This window comes from Zingiber officinale, chromosome 6A, assembly GCF_018446385.1.
Source record: "Zingiber officinale cultivar Zhangliang chromosome 6A, Zo_v1.1, whole genome shotgun sequence".
Classification (NCBI taxonomy): domain Eukaryota; kingdom Viridiplantae; phylum Streptophyta; class Magnoliopsida; order Zingiberales; family Zingiberaceae; genus Zingiber; species Zingiber officinale.
The window spans coordinates 99,717,725-99,736,042 of record NC_055997.1 but is presented as its reverse complement, the minus strand read 5'-3'; the positions used below and the strand labels follow the sequence as shown (position 1 = coordinate 99,736,042).

At 37.7% G+C, this 18,318-nt stretch overlaps 2 protein-coding genes and 1 long non-coding RNA gene across 5 annotated transcripts; 2 read left to right on the top strand and 1 right to left on the bottom strand.

Moving 5' to 3' along the window:
• Positions 1-7,553: 7,553 nt before the first annotated feature.
• LOC121997163 (3-oxoacyl-[acyl-carrier-protein] reductase FabG-like) lies at positions 7,554-8,684 on the top strand. The gene is made up of 3 exons (XM_042551429.1): positions 7,554-7,897; positions 8,052-8,281; positions 8,354-8,684. Exons 1-3 carry the CDS (start codon positions 7,591-7,593, stop codon positions 8,630-8,632), a joined length of 816 nt encoding a protein of 271 aa, XP_042407363.1. The 5' UTR covers positions 7,554-7,590; the 3' UTR covers positions 8,633-8,684.
• Positions 8,685-8,725: 41 nt separating this feature from the next.
• Positions 8,726-17,360, bottom strand: LOC121997162 (probable lipoxygenase 8, chloroplastic). The gene is made up of 9 exons (XM_042551428.1): positions 16,920-17,360; positions 11,985-12,259; positions 11,643-11,883; positions 11,087-11,407; positions 10,916-11,001; positions 10,730-10,840; positions 9,987-10,288; positions 9,643-9,909; positions 8,726-9,573 (listed from the first exon to the last, which is right to left on the bottom strand). The coding sequence occupies exons 1-9, from the start codon at positions 17,326-17,328 to the stop codon at positions 8,814-8,816; spliced, it is 2,772 nt and encodes a 923-aa protein (XP_042407362.1). The 5' UTR covers positions 17,329-17,360; the 3' UTR covers positions 8,726-8,813.
• Positions 10,163-12,431, top strand: LOC121997164. Of its 3 annotated transcripts, XR_006116231.1 has the most exons (4): positions 10,163-10,302; positions 10,769-11,028; positions 11,118-11,368; positions 12,014-12,431. It is a non-coding gene; the product is annotated as an uncharacterized LOC121997164 (long non-coding RNA). The 3 variants fall into 3 exon arrangements; XR_006116229.1 differs by lacking the exon at positions 10,163-10,302 and having other exon boundaries at positions 10,309-11,028; XR_006116230.1 differs by lacking the exon at positions 10,163-10,302 and having other exon boundaries at positions 10,309-11,028; positions 11,115-11,368.
• Positions 17,361-18,318: the final 958 nt, after the last annotated feature.

Sequence of the window (18,318 nt, the reverse complement as noted above, 5' to 3'; positions counted from 1 at the left end):
AAGAGTATCTGGGACATATGATAAATAATCTCAAGTGAACAAATATGTGCCAAAGGGATTAGAGATGGATTTGAGTCTCTATTGTAGTTGGTTGGCACAATTAGATTAAGTTTCATGCATGAAAATATGAATTGAGTTCATATTGCATGAAAATTGGTTTTTAATATATAAATGTCATATAAACTAATGCAAGAGATGTATTATGGTTTAGTATAGGCAAATACATCAAGAGGAAGCCAAAACTAGAACTTTATGTCAAGGTTCAATTGAACCATTTAGCTAGTTTTGAATTTTATGTCAATTTTGGGATCTCTGATAAATATATTTTTATATATTTTTTTTCCAAGTAGATATGGATAAAATAGACCTCTCCACAAAATTTAGAATTTTTTGGAGGTCTGTGGAAATTTTGGCGTATTTATGAAGTTGGGTCAGAAAAGTTAATTTTTGCAGAAATATAGTACCAGTCGACTGGTAAATGATAACAGTAATTTTGAGCACAGAATATCCCTGTAAGCTCATTTTGACGATGACAGTTGACTGGGACTTATAGCAGTTGACTGATACAGTCTGAAAATATTTTTCAGCATTAGAAAATGACCAAAAGAATGGTGAGCATGTATGTAATCTTTTGGGAGATTAATACATGATGCTTATGGTCATTAGAGGTCAAAGAGTTCAATAATTGGGATATTGTTGGAGCTCTTTTTGATGTATGGCAAAGGGGGAGAAGTTTAGGTTTAAGTGGGAAACCTACATACCTTTGCAAGAAATCCTAACTCAAGGGGAAGCTTAGGTGAAGGGGGAACAATTGCTCATTTATTTGCAAAGGGAGAGAAGTTTGCCTTTTGCAGGGGAGCTTAGGCGAAGGGGAAGCCTAGGATTAGGTTCCATGATTTATACATGTGTAGATTGCATACTTATTTGCATTATTATTGCTATATTATTTTCCTAACTTAAACAGATTGTCAAACATCAAAAAGGGAGTGATTGTTGGAGCAATTTGGGTACCCTAGGTTTTGATGTTTGGCAAAAAGTTTAAGTTAGGTTTATTATTGTATTTGATATGCATTGTGAGTGTGCAGGATACATGTACAACAAGGAAAGTCCAAGGGTGATCTTGGTAAAGGAGGAAAGTCCAAGGATGAGTCTTGTTGGTGTAAGTCCAAGCATGTAGTCTTGGCAACGTAAATCCAAGTATGACTTGACAATAGATGAAGTCCCGGAGGTGTGACCTCTTGGCAAAGGAAGACCTGACAATAATGACAAGGCCGATGGAAGCTCCAGAAGGCAAGACGTGAAGGATGGGGAAGCATCCGAGGGACGCAAGGCTGATGGAGGAGGCTAGAAGGCTAGGTCTAGGTTGTTCGGGTGAGGATGAGTGCTGAGTGAATGTACTCGGGGGTTAAATCCTAGGATTAGAGTTTTACTGTAGCAATAATGTAGCGTTACTGTAGCAATCGACTGATGTTTTTATCAATCGATTGGTGCGGTTGACCGGGCAATTGACTAGGAGCGGACATAATGCTTTTATTCATTCGGTTCGTGTGGAGCAGTCGACTGATGAAAGTATCAGACGATTGATATCGAGCCGTTGGGTTGTAAGGATCGAATCTTCATAGAGGGCAATCGACTGATGGTTTTGGCAATCGACTGGTAGGCGGGGTTTTCTAACTCATTGCCTATATAACCAAGAATTGAAAGCTTGGTTAAGGTTGACGAAATATACTTGGTTAAAGCCTTTAGAGTATTCCAAGCTCTCGTGTGATCGGTGTGCTTGTATTCAAGTGTTTGTGGTGAGGTTTCTCCACCGACAAGTGTTAGAGTGTATACTAAAAGCCTAGCTTTTGTAAACATTTATTTTTGAAATAAAAGAATCACATTGGTCAAATGTCTACATTTTATTTGTTAAGTGTAGTTGTTCAATTAATTTATATTGTAGATAACATGGTGTGTGGTGTCACTTACAGAAGATCATGTTATCAGTTCTTTATAAATTATAAACAGTTGCTCATGACTAAGATGGAAAGGAACAAACCATTGGAATAGTCGTAGTGTAATTAGGTATTAGTTTATCTTGACTAATAAATTACACTAGTACACTCTAAGTATATTGAGTAGGATCATTTTAGGTAAGTTCTTTTTATACTGACTTAATAAAAGAACTAGATCTTAGTTATTATGGAAGTGTGTGCTCTTAATCCTAATATAATAACAAGCACATATATTTAGTATTTATTTCTTTAACTTATCAAAAGGTGAGATTTAGCTCGATAAATCAATAGGTCCGATAAGTTGGGAAATGATATTACTTATAGTGTGTGTTGTTGATTATAGAAGGAAACTGTGTCCTAGTTATCTAGGTTGAGAATGTCCCCAAGAGGAGCTCATAAAGATTGTCATGTTAAACCATGCAGGTGGACTTAGTCCAACATGACAATGAAGTTGAGTGGTACTACTCTTGGAGCTAGATATTAATTAAGTTAAGTTGTAAGTGACTTACTTAATTAGTGGGCATTCGTTATCTTAAACACAGAGAGACTAACACACTCATATATGAAGGAGCCCATAATGTAATTTGGGATTGGTGCGGTAGTGCAATAATAATTCTCTAGTGGAATGAGTTATTATTGATGAATTTGAGTTGTGTGTTCAGGGCGAACACGGGATACTCAAGCTCATTGGAAGGTCAAAACCAATTTCTCCTCTAGGTCCCTGTCGTAGCCTCATAAAGCCTCAAGTCCACCCATATAAAGTCCTTCTTGGTGTCCAAGAAGAGGTCGGCCCATGGCTTGGTGACCAAGCCAAAGGGGCCGACCAATCTCCTTCACAAAGGGGTTGGCCCTTTGCTTGGTGTCTAAGCAAAGAGGGGTCGGCCATAATATGTTAAATAAGGAGGGGTGTTTTGAATTTTTAAAATCTTCTCTTTGTAGAAAACTATAAGTTTTAAAAGAGAGTTTTTTAAAATATAAAACTTTTCTTATTTGAATTAGGTCACATAGTTTAATAGAAAGTTTAAAAGTTTTAAAACTTTCCTTTTTTACCATCCTCATGGTTTTTAGAAAAAAGGAAGAGAAGTTTAAAAATTAAATTTTTCTATTTTTGTAACCATGTTAGAAAAGGAAATTTTAGAAGAGAAGTTTTAAATTTTAAAACTTGATTTTAATTTTTAAAACTTTCCTTTTTTAACATCCACATTGGGAAATTAAAAAGAGAGCTTGTAAAATTTTATAAGAGATTTTCTTCTTTGCTTATAAAATTTTTACAAAAGTATTTCCTTCCTTTTTAAGTGGCCGACCACCCTTGCTTGGTGCCCAAGCAAGGGGTCGACCAATCAAAGATCATCCAATCATTGATTTAGTGATTGATTCAATCAAGAGGAAAGAAAAGGAAAAATAAAAAGGGAAAAGGAAAAATAAGAGGAAAATTTTAATTTTTGTTAAAAAATCTTTCCTTATTTGCCTTGGGCAAGTAATATAAAAGAAGGGGAGGAGAGGCCTCATGAGATAACAATTCTTATTCTCTTGTTGGTGCTCCTCTTGTGGCCGACCCTCTCCCCTCTTCCTTTTCCTTTTCTCTCTTGTTCCCTTAAGGTGGTGGTGGCCGAAACATAGAGAAGGAGAAGAAAGCTTTTGGGTGGTGTTCATCTTAGAGGATCGTCGCCCACACGACGTCCAAGGCGAGGCGAGGAATACGGCAGAAGATCTAGAGGTCATTAGCATACAAAGAGAAGGTATAACTAGTAATTTTCTTCCGCATTATGCTAGTTATTTTTCTTTGTATGAATTTCAAACACAAGAGACATTAGATTCTAGTTTTTCGGATTTGTTTCGAAGTTGTGTTTTTTTTTGTTTTTCGAATTTGTGATTCGATTGTTCTTTTTGGTTAAACCTAGAGTTATATAAGGAAATTAAATATTAGCTTTCCTTAAAAGGCTTTGTCTAGGAAGTGGTGGTTGCTCCCATATCCAAGAAGACATAGTGCCTCGCCATATTTAACCTGAAAGTCAATTTTGGAAATTAATATTTAATTGAATTTATAACATAGTGGATTTGGATTAATAGTGTTAAGTTCCGCTTGTGATCCAAGTTTAAACCATTAAAAACAGATAAGTTAAATTTGGAATCAATAATGTGAAGTTCCGTTTGCGATTCCTAATTTAACTTCTAAATAACACAATAGGTTATTTAGGAAAGGTTCGATACTTGTACAAAATTTTTATACAATGAAACCGGTACGATCTTCCTAGGACTAACCAACAACAAGAAGCTTGAGCTAGCTGGAGGTTTTCCGAGAAGTTATCCACTGACGGATCGGGATCGTTCACCTTACGGAGAGTCGTGGAGTAGGAGTAAGTGATCTCCAAACCACGTTACATAAACATGTTAGAGATTTGATTGTCTTGGTTATTACATCTAGGTTTAGCATTCTATTTGTTAGATTTGTTTTTGTATTTCTACTATGCACTAACATTATAGGAAGTGATCGATTTGAGTGAGATGCTATTCACCCCCCTCCCCCCTCCAGCGGATGTCAAGGTCTCAATAGGTATGAGCAAGTATCTAGTGCCAAAGTCAAGTCTCTTCTTTTTTAGACATTCAACACTTAGCAAACACATTAGTACAACCAAATAATTCAACTTGATAAATATTCTCCTTCTTATGACCTATAAGCATGGTAGTGTTTAGTTCACTATACTTGAGTAGACATTGAGATGAGTTAAACTGAATTTTATATCCTGAGTCACATAGTCGACTAACATTTAAAAGATTGAAGGTCACACCTTTCACTTATAAGATATTTTTAATCATAAATTGTTCAGAAATTTGAATATTTCCAATTCCTATAACCTTAAGTTCACCACTATTACTAAAGAAAATAGTATCTTTATTTTTGTTCTTAAGTGATGAGAATTTTGATGAATCCTTCATCATATACCTAGAGCGTCCGTTATCTATAAACCATGTTGTTGGATGTTCCCTCTCACTGCATGTATGTTCAAACATGATGAATTAAATGTTTTGGTATCCAAATGTTGGATATTGAGTTACATACACTACAAGTATATCTTAAAGACATAAAAACAAGAGAATAAAATTCTCAAAGACAGAGAGATTAAGTTTGGTTGGACCAGACAAAGGAAAAATATGGAAAGTCTTTTCCGCCTTGGAAGTGCTAATAGGCCACACCTCATGCAAGCAAGCTAGACTTATTCATGTGACATGAGTTTGGATTTTCGTTTACACCTTTTGTAGGCGAGTCGGGCCTACATATATGACATGTGCTTGAGCTTGTTCCTCAAGCCTTAATGAAAAGATATATAAAAGCCTCTCTATGGAACAAAAGGGTTAAGGGTTTTCTCCCACCCACCTCCAAGAGCCCGCCGCCCAACCCAAGTGTTGGCCAATTTGTTGATCGGCTTCCTCTTTGTACCACAGGTTCCTACTTGGTGTTGTCAACCTCTCTTCTCTTATGCCCTCTCTTCTATTTGGCTAATACCAAATGAAGACACAACTTATGGATTGTGAAGTCTAGCCAAACGAAGATGCAACTTATAGCTTGCAAAGTCGTCTTAAAAATATCTTGGCATGAGTACTAATAGAGGTAAATCTTGTGAGGCTTACTTGGTAATTTCGTTTCATCTAAATTTTATCAGATAGGTATAATTTTTAAATAATCTTTTTGCTCTATGTTATATCTTGCATATGTATGATCTTATTTTATGGGATGCAAAAAAAATTTTGAGTAAATTGTTTCCCTTCTTCTACGTATTTTATCAAAAGCATACGTTTTACATCCTAAAATCCCTGATATGAAAATACATGAAAAATAATTATAAATTCAAAAGATAGAATATATCTTTATTTCATTATTATAAGATCTTTTGGATATAATAAAAAAAACAAATAAATGCATGAGGACTTTAAATTTAATAATATATCACACTATTTTAAATTTGTTTATAATTTAGTTTAGCACGTTGTTCAATATTATTTATTTAGTTGATCATCGATATTGGACGAACGAACACAAATAAACTCTTGTACTCTGACCCAAACATCAAATTTATTCGCAAACTATTCATTTACAGTCCTATTCAATATTGTCAATCTCTGCTTGCTACTAATTAACTTGTTGCGTAACCAACAGAATATCCGCATTGTCACGGAGAAGGCCAAGTTTTCTGAAACGTTGATTGAGCATGGTATGGGCCACAAAGTCCATCAATCAACTTGATCTGGCAACTCGCATTCTTCAAACACGCACCTTGACCCTCGGTACTAACGTACTTAATAAATTGTAAATCAAAGACCATCTTTTCCTCGTGATACACATTACCATGGCTCTCAAATCATTCCACGATAATGGTGGGTGATAAGGTCTTCTCAATTAACAGATAATTTTTTTAAAATAAATAATTAATTTAAAATTTTTGAATTGATAGGTAAGTATTTCCTCATTTATTTTAATATGGATGTTAAATTGTCATCAAATTGAATTCATCATCCCAGATTAGTCACGGTAAATTAAATACCTAACACCAACTTTAAGAAAAAAACGAAGAATCCCACATTAGTCCATTGTAAAATTTTTCCTGATTTAACTTAGTTATTTTGAATAAAAAATGATCTCGCTCTCATTTTATTTTATTTTTGAAAAAAGAAGAGAGGAGGTGAAGTTTCTCTGGTCCTAAATTTATATGTATGGAAAATGATTTAATTAATTCGCCTTTAAAGCCAGCACTGTTCGCGTTGCTTTTGCGAGTAATTTCGTTTGGTTTAGGATTACTTAAGACTACGTTTGATAGAGTGTAATATGTCTTATAATATAATCAGGATTATATTAGAAGGTTGATTATTTTATTTGTTTTAACTTTAAACAAAGTAATGTAACATAATCTCGATTACAAAAGATAGTGAAATTTTGTAATCTAGATTACAAAGCAAATACTATGTAATCCGATTACATTATGAGGTCACTTTTTAATCAAAAATTGAATGTCGAATATACCCCTAGTGAGTCGATCATCCGTCGACCATCGACCGTCGACCGCCGCTCGCCCACCGTCCGCCGGTCACCGGTCGCTGACCGTCGTCGTCGATCGTCGACCGCCACCGTCGGCCGTCGGTCGTCGCTGCCGTCGATCGCCGGCCGGCCATCACCAGTCACTGGGCGCAAGCTCCGACAGAGGTGCGGCGGTCGTCGGTAGAAATCGTAGAATATTTTTATCATTTTATAATAATATAAATTACATTATCTATAAAAAAATAATTGATACCAAACAAAAGAATATAATCATCCTTATAATCAAAGATTACATACTATTACCAAACATAGTAATATAATTAAAATTACATTTCATTACAAATTTAATTATATTACCAGCTCGACATTAAATCAAACTTAGCCTAAATGATTATATGCAAAATGAAAACGTTTACTTAAACGATAGATGCAAATTAGTAATGTAGATGCGTTGTCATCAAAAGTCAAAACCCAGTCCTTCCTCGCTTAATTTATAGGCTGCGAAGAAGCAATCATTCCTCGCTTTTTCCTGCTTAACTATCCTCTCAATATATCTCGACGGCGATGGGGAGCGGCGGGAAGCTGGAGGGAAAGGTCGTGATGGTCACCGGCGCCTCCTCCGGCATTGGCCGCGACCTCTGTCTCAGCCTTGCCAGCGCAGGCTGTCGCGTCGTGGCGGCCGCGCGGCGAGCCGACCGCCTCAAGACCCTCTGCGAGGATATCACCGCGTTACGACCAGGAAACCCGACTGCCGCCGCGGCGGTAGTTCTGGATATTAGCGGCGGTGAGGCGGTCGTCGCGGCCGCTGTGCGCAGGGCGTGGGACGCGTTCGGGCGGATCGATGGGTTGGTCAACAACGCCGGAATTCGAGGTATACTTTAAAAACATATCGGAAGGAACGTGTTTTTTTTTTTTTTAAATTGAATTTTCAAAGGGAGTTTTAAAATTCGACGGGAGTGCTTTTTTTAAAAAAATTTTTAAAACATCTCTCTTTCTCTTCCTAATTAGATTGTCTGTTATTTCAGGAGGTGTGCATGCATCACTAGATTGGCCAAAGGAGGAATGGGACGACATCATCAGAACCAATCTGACTGGAACATGGTTAGTTTCCAAACACGTGTGCAGGCTGATGCGCGACGCCAAGGTCAACGGATCCGTCATCAACGTTTCATCCATTGCCGGACTCCTCGGCTCTCGCACTCCGGGAGCGATCGCTTACGATGCTTCCAAAACAGCAGTTCATGCACTCACTCAGGTCAGGTAGTAGTAATATATAATTTAATTAATTCATGGCAAGTTATGAATGAATGCCCTCCCTGAAAAACAGGCAATGGCATTGGACGTGGGTGCTTATAATATTCGAGTGAATGCGATCGCGCCTGGACTGTTCAAATCGGAGATAACAGCTTCCCTAATGGAGATGCCATGGCTTAGTGCATTGACAAAGAAATTAGTTCCATTGAAAACACTCGGCACCACAGATCCAGCAATAACCATGCTCGTGCAATATCTGCTTCACGATTCGTCCGAGTACATCTCGGCCAATGTTTTCATCGTCGATGCAGGGACCAGTCTCACAGGGGTCCCTCTCTATTCCTCGCTCTAATTAATACTCCATAGTCGATATGCTATGCATGATATGCTTGACAATATTCGTCCCTCTTCTTCTCCTCCCAAACTGTTGGATTAAATAAGTGGATAATCAAATTTCACTCCATGGAAGTCTTTTATTGGAAGTAAACAAATTATTTATTTAATTAATTAATGATTTTAAATTTAAAATATATTTAAATAGAAACGCTATTAGGGATTCCTTTTCCTGTGACGCCGGGCGCCGAGAAGGGTTTCATGAGCTCGTACGGCACGAGTCCGGCTCCAAATCTATTCTTGAGCTCCGGATCGGAGTTCCTCGCGTCGATCAGCCCCTCGATCTCCTTCAATCTCACGCTGAAGCTCTCGAACGCCGACTTGATCGCTGGCTCCTCCGCCCACGCCGCCTCCGGCGCCCCGCCGAGATACTCCTCGTCCTCCGAGTGGTTCGACAGCACGTCCAGCACCGCCATCACCACCGTCGCCTGGATCTGGCTCGGCAGGCACCGCAGCAGCGACGCCTCCGGCCTCTTCAGGAACCTCTCGAAGCTCTTCTCGTCGTTGTCTTCCGTCGGCATCTTGGTCCGCGCGATCGATGGACGGTTGGGGAAGTAGCCGCCGAAGTGGTACTGCCCGAAGTTGACCGCCGCGTGGTGCGCCGACGCCACCCAGATAATGGTGGTCAGAGTCTGTGACAGGGCCTCTGGACTTTCCAGCTTGGGCCACCACGGCTCGTCCTGCTTGTCGCCGTGCCCCTTGGTCCGCACCTCGTGCCACCAGGCCTGGAGCTCGACGTCGCCCGTCACCTCGCTCGCGGTCGGGTAGTAATGCGAGACGTAGTCCCGCACCCATTCCTCGATCGCCGACCAGATTAGGAGGCCGTCCTTTGCGAAAGGGTAGTCCTCGATGGTCAATCTTAGGCCGTGCTCGGCCGTGGCGTCCTCCACTGCCATTCCCCTGCGCCATTGCGCGCCATTAGATCGAGGAAATCTCCGAAAGATGACGCTTTTAGTAGTTGTTGCATACCTTCGTATTAAGTCGGCTGGGAGAGCTTCCATGTCGAAACGCCAGTTCTGATCGTAGGCCACGGAGCTGATCTCTATGGAGTACTTGAGCGGAGAGAAAGCTATCTCAATGATTCCACCGGCATTGATGAGGGCCTGCCTTGCGAGTGCATTGATTTCCATGGTGTAACGGAAATGCGGGTGCAGCAGGCGATAGATGGGGTGTATCTCGCTGAGCTGCCGATGCGCTGCAATTGAGTAGGGCTCCACACAGCAATGTGTTCTTAGCCTGCCATTTTAACCATTGGTAATCAGAAATACTTCTAATTGTGGTGAATTAAAAAGGTGGTCTTTGTATGGGTATACCAGTGGCTGATGAGCTCATGGTGGCACGAATCGTGAGCACGGACATGGGACTTAGCATGCTTCCACAACCAATTTTCAGTTGCATCCGAAGAAGGCCTGAAGACCTGCTTCCACTGGGGCTTGGTAGCGGAGGCTGGTCTGGTGAGTTCAATTACGAGAGGCCGCAGTCTGCCTTCATCGGTGAGGAAGAAGATGGTACGAGAGCCATACAAGGTGGTGTCCTTCAACTCTCTCACTTTGTGCACGTATGGCAAGAATAGATCATGATAGTCCAGAATGAACAGCCGCTTGTTCTCCAGCGCCTGAAGAAATGAAGGTATATTCATCATTTTTCCCTTTTAATTTTTTTTCCTTACTAAATCATTTCCATATGAATGACAAAGCCAGTCTAAATATGTTCCAAGTAGAATCAAGTTTCTGCCAATATTGAGGAAATTTGTGATCTTTCACAATAAATAGGGGTGCATCATATTTTTCTCAAGTACTCTATTTTTCTTCCCCAAGTCAATTTACCCTGTGAAAGGAGGATTTAGTTAATTATTGAGGTGTCCTCAGGTGTCTGAAATTCTATCCGGTGATCCTCTCAGGTTTGTTTGTGAAATTGTGTTCCTGGTGAGTTTGATATCAATTTATATCCCTTCTGTCCGTGTTCTAGTATATCACATTCTCTTATTATTGTAGATTGATTTGCTAGATCATGTTAGGTCAGATTGATTTGCTTTTGAACAATGAACACACATTACCTCTTGCACAGTCATGACACCTTTGATCTCTTTCTCAAGTATTTCTTCTGTGATTGCCGAGTCTGCTGGGCCATAGAACTTCGGATCCAGTTTGCTCACTATAGGGAATGTCTGCACATTCATCAAACTAAAGTTATCAGAAAAATGCATCGTTCATTGTTTAAGAGAGATTCTAGTTGTGATTACCTCGAGCAGCGCAATGGCGTAGGGATTTATTCCAGCCAAGCATTGGCGAGCAAATTCTTCATCTCTGAGCCATGAGAACTTGTCCCCTGCAATCAATTTGACATTTTACTCCAGTAAATACTCGACCCACTTAGTTGTTGAACTAGCTAGCTAATGCTGATGTTTGCTTACTGTCAATCATTTCTGGCGTTTCAAATAGCAGGACTTCTTGTTTTCCGTCAGTGACAGTCCTCACCAAGCGAGGAAGCACACCCCGCAATAAGCCCGTCCCTTCGAGCTTTGGCAGATTCAACCCTTCACTGAAGAGTGAATCAATGGCGGTGAAGTATGGGAATCCTAGATGGACGTCAATAATTGCACTCTGGATTGAGGGAACAACTGCACGAAGCACTGACCGAAATGTCTTCACTGAGAAATTAGCCGACTTCACCTCGGAAAAGGCTTCATCTCTAGGTACGTAGAAGGAGCCACTCCTTGTTTCAGATTTGGGATCTGTTATTTGCACAATATGCTCAATTGTTTTATTGCTTCTTAGATTCTTAGATAGTTAAGGGAAAGTTTCCAAACTTTGCATCTGAATCTGATCATTTAACTGGGTTCAATTGATCTTTGTTGGTACCATTAAAAATGTCTCGAGAATAGATCACTCAGTATTTGAATTTCAGGTGTTTATTTATCCATACTACGATAGACAGGCATATTGAGTGAGTCTTTAAATCACATATACCTTTTTTAGACTTTGGACGCCCTGTTCTGCAACGCCTTGGGTATGGATACTCTTTGCTCCCTCCAAGAACTGGTCTGGTTTTGTCAACATCATCATCTGGTTCGCCAAGATCATTATAGACATCGTAGTCATAGATCCTTTCAAAGCTCTTGCGCTCTCCCTGACCATTTCCTCTCAAAATCGCGAGCTCCTTTGCCCTCAATCGCACAAGGCCATTTGGGGTTTGGGCTGGCAAGTAAGACTGCTTCGCCGAATATTAATGACCGTGAAAATTAAGTACTCAAGCATATATTACAGATTCCATAATACTTTGCAATCATATAGTATAGTAGCTGTAGTTACCTTGTTGATGAAGAATAATCTTTTTTCAGGGTTGTCGGACTTTGAGGCCACCCATGAGTTGCATGTAAAAGTGGGCAAAGTTGCATCAGGATTGCTGGTCACAAGCTTGATGTCCTTGACGAACATCTCCTTGCTTTGATCATTCGTCACAAACACACCTCCAATGATGCCAAAATCCTCGCCAACTTCAAAGGTGGCTTCATACGTGATCAAGTTGCCCTCTTTGCTCGCTCTGCGAGCATAGGCTGGAAGAGTCTCCTTCTCCAATCCCGTTTCTTTCTCAATAATATTATGGGAACATGCACAAGAACAAATATTTCATCACATGCCTGTCATTCAAGCAGTTGATGGAGGCATTTGCAATTAAGTTTGTTCTCTCTTTCTAGTGTAATTGCAGCAAGGAAGGAAGAGAACCCTTCCTATATATCTATAACTAGATTTATGACATATAGGTTCTCGTGAACTCACTCGATGTGATGAACAGGGATACAACTCAAATATAGAAGACGATGCTGATGTTTTGCCTCTAATTGCAAGCAAGAACTAACACAATGTTATTTCAAATAGGATAAAAATCAAAAGACATTCCAAACAAAGAGAAACGTGAACGCCCCTTAAAATATAATAAATAAATAAATAAATAACGTCCTTCCATAATTTTACTTATTTTAAAATTCTCTCCGGACCCGTGCTATTTCAGAAGCTTTATGATTTTATTTCAAAATTATCTCCCGATCCAGCACTATTAGATAATTTTTATAATTTGTAGTAGCTATTGAATACTTTCTATAATTTATATAAACTATTGAATAATTGGTACAATATATAGAAACTGCTGGAACATGTAAAAATTACTTAGTAATTGTTAAAATGTGTTTAGAGTGTGTTTAAGATTTATACCATGTAAAAGCTATTTAGTGACTCCTATAATATGTAAAAACTATTTAATAAAAAAAATAGATTCGTTATTTTAACGTCTTTCTTAGAGTTGACCCCACGGATATGGAGGAAGGTTCATGTAGGTACACAGATGTTGAGCGCATAGTGAGATCGGCCATCACCCCGAGGGATCGACCCTTGGCCATTACGTCAGAGTTGTCATGCACCCACCATGTATGGTACGCCCTAGGGGCTGTAGAAGCTACTTAGTAGCTACTACAGCGCGTGGAAGTTACTAGTAGCTACTGATAGGACCTTTGGATTCGGCTAGAGGGGAAGGGGGGGTCAATAACTTTTCTTTCAATTTGTGACCTACAATTTGTCAGCAGAAGCACAAAAGGAAGGAATTTGAAAAACAATAAGACGACAAGGCTAACTCCTCGATTTACTTGGTCTCCACCTCCTTGAGGTGACTAATCCAAGGCACGCACACATCCAATCAACCTTCACTAAGAACTTCTCCTTTTCAATCTAAGAACAAAGGTCGAGAAATAGATGATCTCTTCCTCTTACAAGATTTAGAATTTGGAGGCAGAGCCCAGATTGGCAGAAGAACTAACCACCGACTGTGCACAAAAGTCATGGTCCACAAGAGGTATGGTCCAATCGAACCATGTGGGTGGAATATTGACTTCGAACGAAGAAGTGGGGGCTCCCGTGTCCGGATCAAGAGAACTAGATACTAGGCAGGAAGTCCTAGTTGCGACTAGGCAAGGAAGTCCTAGTAGGTTGGATGGACCGAGGGGCAGGAAGTCGTAGTTGCGACTAGGAAAGGAAGTCCTAGTAAGTCGGATGGATCGAGAGGCAGAAAGTCTTAGTTGTGGGTAGGTAAGGAAGTCCTAGTAGGTCGGGTGGACCGAGGGACAGGAAATCCTAGTGGGTCGAGGATCGGACATTAGGGAGTCTGTGGTCCTTTGTTTGAGGGGGATTGTTGGGATTGCAAGGTTGCAAATATAGTCCCACATTGAAAACATATGGAAAAGATCATGAGTTTATAAGAGAAAGATATCTCCATTGGTAGGAGGTCTTTTGGGTAGAGCCCAAGAGCAAAATCATAAGGGCTTAGGCCCAAAGTGAGCAATATCATACTATTATAGAGATATATAAATTCTTTTCGATCTACAGCTACTACAACAATGTGTTGAATAAAGTTGAGAGGAGATCCAGATCTAGCAAGTCAAGAGTGACTAAGAGAAAGATGGGTGTGAATACAATCATAGTCTTAGAAATACATGGAAAAAATCATAATTTGAAAAGATTAAAGATATCTCCATATGAGAGTTTTTGGATTGAGCCTAAAAATAAATTCACAAAGATTTAGACCCAAAATAAATAATATTATATTATTATATGGAGCTATATGAATTCTTTTAATCCTAACATAATATTCAAATATCTTAAATTCTAAATCTTAAATCTTAAACACATATTAAATATATATTGTAACAATTACTAAATAATTTCTACATATTTAAATACATTATAAAAACTATTAAATAATTTCTACACATTTTATATGACATGAATTATAAACTCATCCTAAACACTTAACATCTATCCATAATTTCTACCCATTATAATAACTATCTGACCCATAACTTATATAAAAGCATTGGATAGAAAGATAATTTTAATATAAAATTATAGAAGGGGTGTCTATTTAATTTTTCTTTTTTTATTTAAAGGGATGCCGTTTTGATAATTTATTAAATCTCACACGCCCGAATTATATTGGGCAAAGCATGCAAGTGACGACTAATTGGAAGATGACGACAATATATATAATGACATTGTTGGGTCCCACACAATCATCAAGTTGAGCGCATAATCCAAAACAAGAAGTATTGTGGCGGACCTTTATTTCTCATTTTTCGTTAGTTGAGGTGCGCACAGGTAGCCAATTTAGTTGAGATGGACTTTTATCGCTTGTTGGTAGAATTGTTGGCCCCTCATTGCCTTCGCCTTATGAATATATTTAATATTTGACCCGATTTATGCCTTTATTCTATCACACACTTACATATTTATAATATTATGTGTATCTATTATGTATAATTTATAAATTTTGTTTTAGTTTTTTCATCATAATATATTACTAGCGATCTTACACACATGAGCTAGGGCGCCCCTTATACCAGATAAGGCAATATAAGAAGATATATGAGGGGAAAAAAATTAACCTTTAAAAAATAGTTTTAATTTTTAAATGTTACCCCTACTTTTATTTTTTTAATGGGGTAAGACAATATTTTTATAATTTTATACCCCTCTAAAGGTGCTTACAAATGCTATACCACAAAAGCTATATGTGGTTCTACCCCTGGTTCAATGTATAATATAATACATGAACGTGTGCAGATAACAGACTCTCTTCATGAAAAATTTAATTTAATTTTTTATATTAGATATTAAGTTGATAAAAATAAATATTACACTTAATCTTAGTCAAAAGTTATCAATAAATTGGGTAGGGGTGTACCTAGCAAGCTACTATAATGGACTCCACTTTTAAAAAATTATTTTAAATATTATACTTGATCTTAGCCAAAAAGTCAAGAAAAGTATGCTTTATAATATTATTGACCCAAGATATTTATAGACATTCTCTGCTCCCAGTATTATCAATTCTAAATTGTGGGACTAAATATAACTCTAAATTTCTAATTGATTAATGTAAAAAATTCTTAATAATACAAGTCTCGAATTCTATATCACTAATTTATTAATGAGAAAATTTTTAATAATACATCGCAGCTGAATAACTCTAGATTCCTGATTGATGCGTTTGTAGAAATTACTAATAAACTTTGAAATTATTTTCAATATGAAAACAAATTAAAATAATTAAGTAATAATATAAATTATTTATTATATTACTAATTTATAATTGTACACAAAATCAAATTATCAAGCTCAATTTCGTTCCAAGTTCAATAGATGATAAAATTACCCATATATATTAAATTACTTAATTATCTTATTTTCTTTTAATATCAAAAACAATTTTAAAGTTTATTAGTAATTTTCACAAACGCATCAATCAGGAATCTAGAGTTCAAAACTCAACTGTGATATATTATTAAAAATTTTCTCATTAATACTCAATTACAGCGTATTATTAGAAATTTTTCTCATTAATCAATCAGGGATCTAGATTTTGAAATTCAATTGATATATATATATATATATATATATATGATAGATTAATGTTGTTTAAATAATTAAGTTATATGATATAATTATTTTTAATATTATTTTTAGTAATAAATTCTTTTATTAATATATTTTATCTCTCATAAATACATATACTTTAAATTGAATAGATTGTATTATAAAGTCATGTCTAATATAATATTATTAATTAACATGATTTAATCCAATCGTATACGTTTGAAGATCCAGCTTTTAGGGCCAGCAATTCCACTATTTGCATGCCCCCTCCTAAACTTACAAGTTATTAGAAAAAAAAAACAATTTGAAAAAAAGTATAAATAGAGGCACGTGTTTATAAATTTAAAATCAATTTTTAATTCTAAATATAAATACTAAGTTCCTTGTGGCTGGCCGTAATGGGATTAAATTGATATTTGTAAAGACTTTTCCAACTCCATACACAAGTCAATACGTATATATATATAAAATATCCCATGTTTATTTCATTTTCTACATGAATTCAAAGCACAAAATGCACGAAAATTTTGGTCCATGCATGCTTCGACAAAACTCCAACATTTTATTATTTTTTTCTGCAAAAATATTAAAAATAATTAGAAAATATACGTGGCCAAGCTTATCCATCACGATCGAAGTTACTGTTGGTCCCAATTTGAGTTTCTGAATTATATGAAATCAAAATAATTAACCACTTTAGGTCTTAATGTATTCAACAGGAAAAACTAAAAGCCAGAGATTAGCAATAATAAAAACCTAACTATTTGCCAAGTTAACAGAGCAAATTAATAATCAGTTATACGGAAGTTAATCAATGAAACTCACTGGGATCGAGCTGTGCGCTGACGAGCTCAAGCAGGAGAGATTTGCCAAGCAAGTCCTTGACGCCGTCGGTGAGTTTGGAGAACCCAAGGAGGCTGCCGAGCACCCCGGCGGCCGTCGATTGCACCGTCACCACCGCCTTCACGGTGAGGGAGCCGCCGTGGCCGTCTCCCGTAGACAAGGTCACTACTTCCTTAATCTTCACGCCGGTGCAGCTTATGGTAATGCCACGACACCTTCTCGTGGGCCTGCGCACCCCAGAGGGCAGCATGCCGGGATTACGGCTTGGCCGGAGACGGCGGCCGGCGCCATGAAAGGGGAGAGGTGGAGGAGCACGCCAATGGAGAGCAAGAAGAGGAGGAGGAGGAGGAGGAGGAGGAGGAGGAGGAGGAGTACTAGGTTTTGCCAACATTGTTTGTCTTTCAATTGTATTGACATATGTGAATGGAAGCTGGGTAGTTATAAAGGCTATCGAAAGGTAATTTAATTCTTTGGGGCTTTCGCTCTCAAAGTAATTTCATTTTACATAATAATTAAGGCGTGAAGGAACTTGGAGATCTAAAGACAAATAGAGACGGTAGGATTGGTAACTAGGACTTATTCACTATTGTCAAAGTCATCGTTTGACAAAGAATAAAATCATTAGAATTTTACTTTGTGTATGCCCTGAATAGAATAAAATTATTTTCTTTTTATAATCTGGATGATTAAGTTTCTTCCAACTAATCCTGATTCCTTTACAAAGTAAATCCAGAATGATTTTTTTTATGAAAAGAAAAACTAAAACTGATAAATAAAAAAATTTTATTAAATATTTTTTTTTCTTTTACTCGGTTAGTTCTAGGTGACCGGCCGGCTCGGCCTACCAAATTTTTCCGCAGCCACTGCTGATATTTCTTTGTTCCAGTTCCATTAGATTGTGTGATTAGAAACGAGTCTAATTTAACATCACATGACTTCTCGGTCTCATCACATGTTATTTATTTATTTACTTTTGGAAAAACAAAATTTGAAAAATGTATGTCGTGACTTGTGGAAAATGACTTCTGTATTAGTTAATTAATTAGTTGTATTAATTCCAATCCGTATGATCAATCCACAATTTCCTTTTTATAAATTCATATTTTTCTTTTATATATATATATATATATATATATATTTATATATATATATTATCCCATCCGGAAACTGAGTCAGATGAAGACTGACCTCGATGTACTGGGGGTTGACGGAAAGTCGTTACGGAGTCCGATCTATCTGGTGCCCTCCGAAAGAGTTCACACGGGCGAGTGATGAAGGAGGATGATTAGGATGATGACGCGAGGACTCTGCACACACTCAGATGAGCCCACAAGTTATTAGAGACCAGAAACCAGGGAAAAAGTCCCCGGGTCAGACCCTC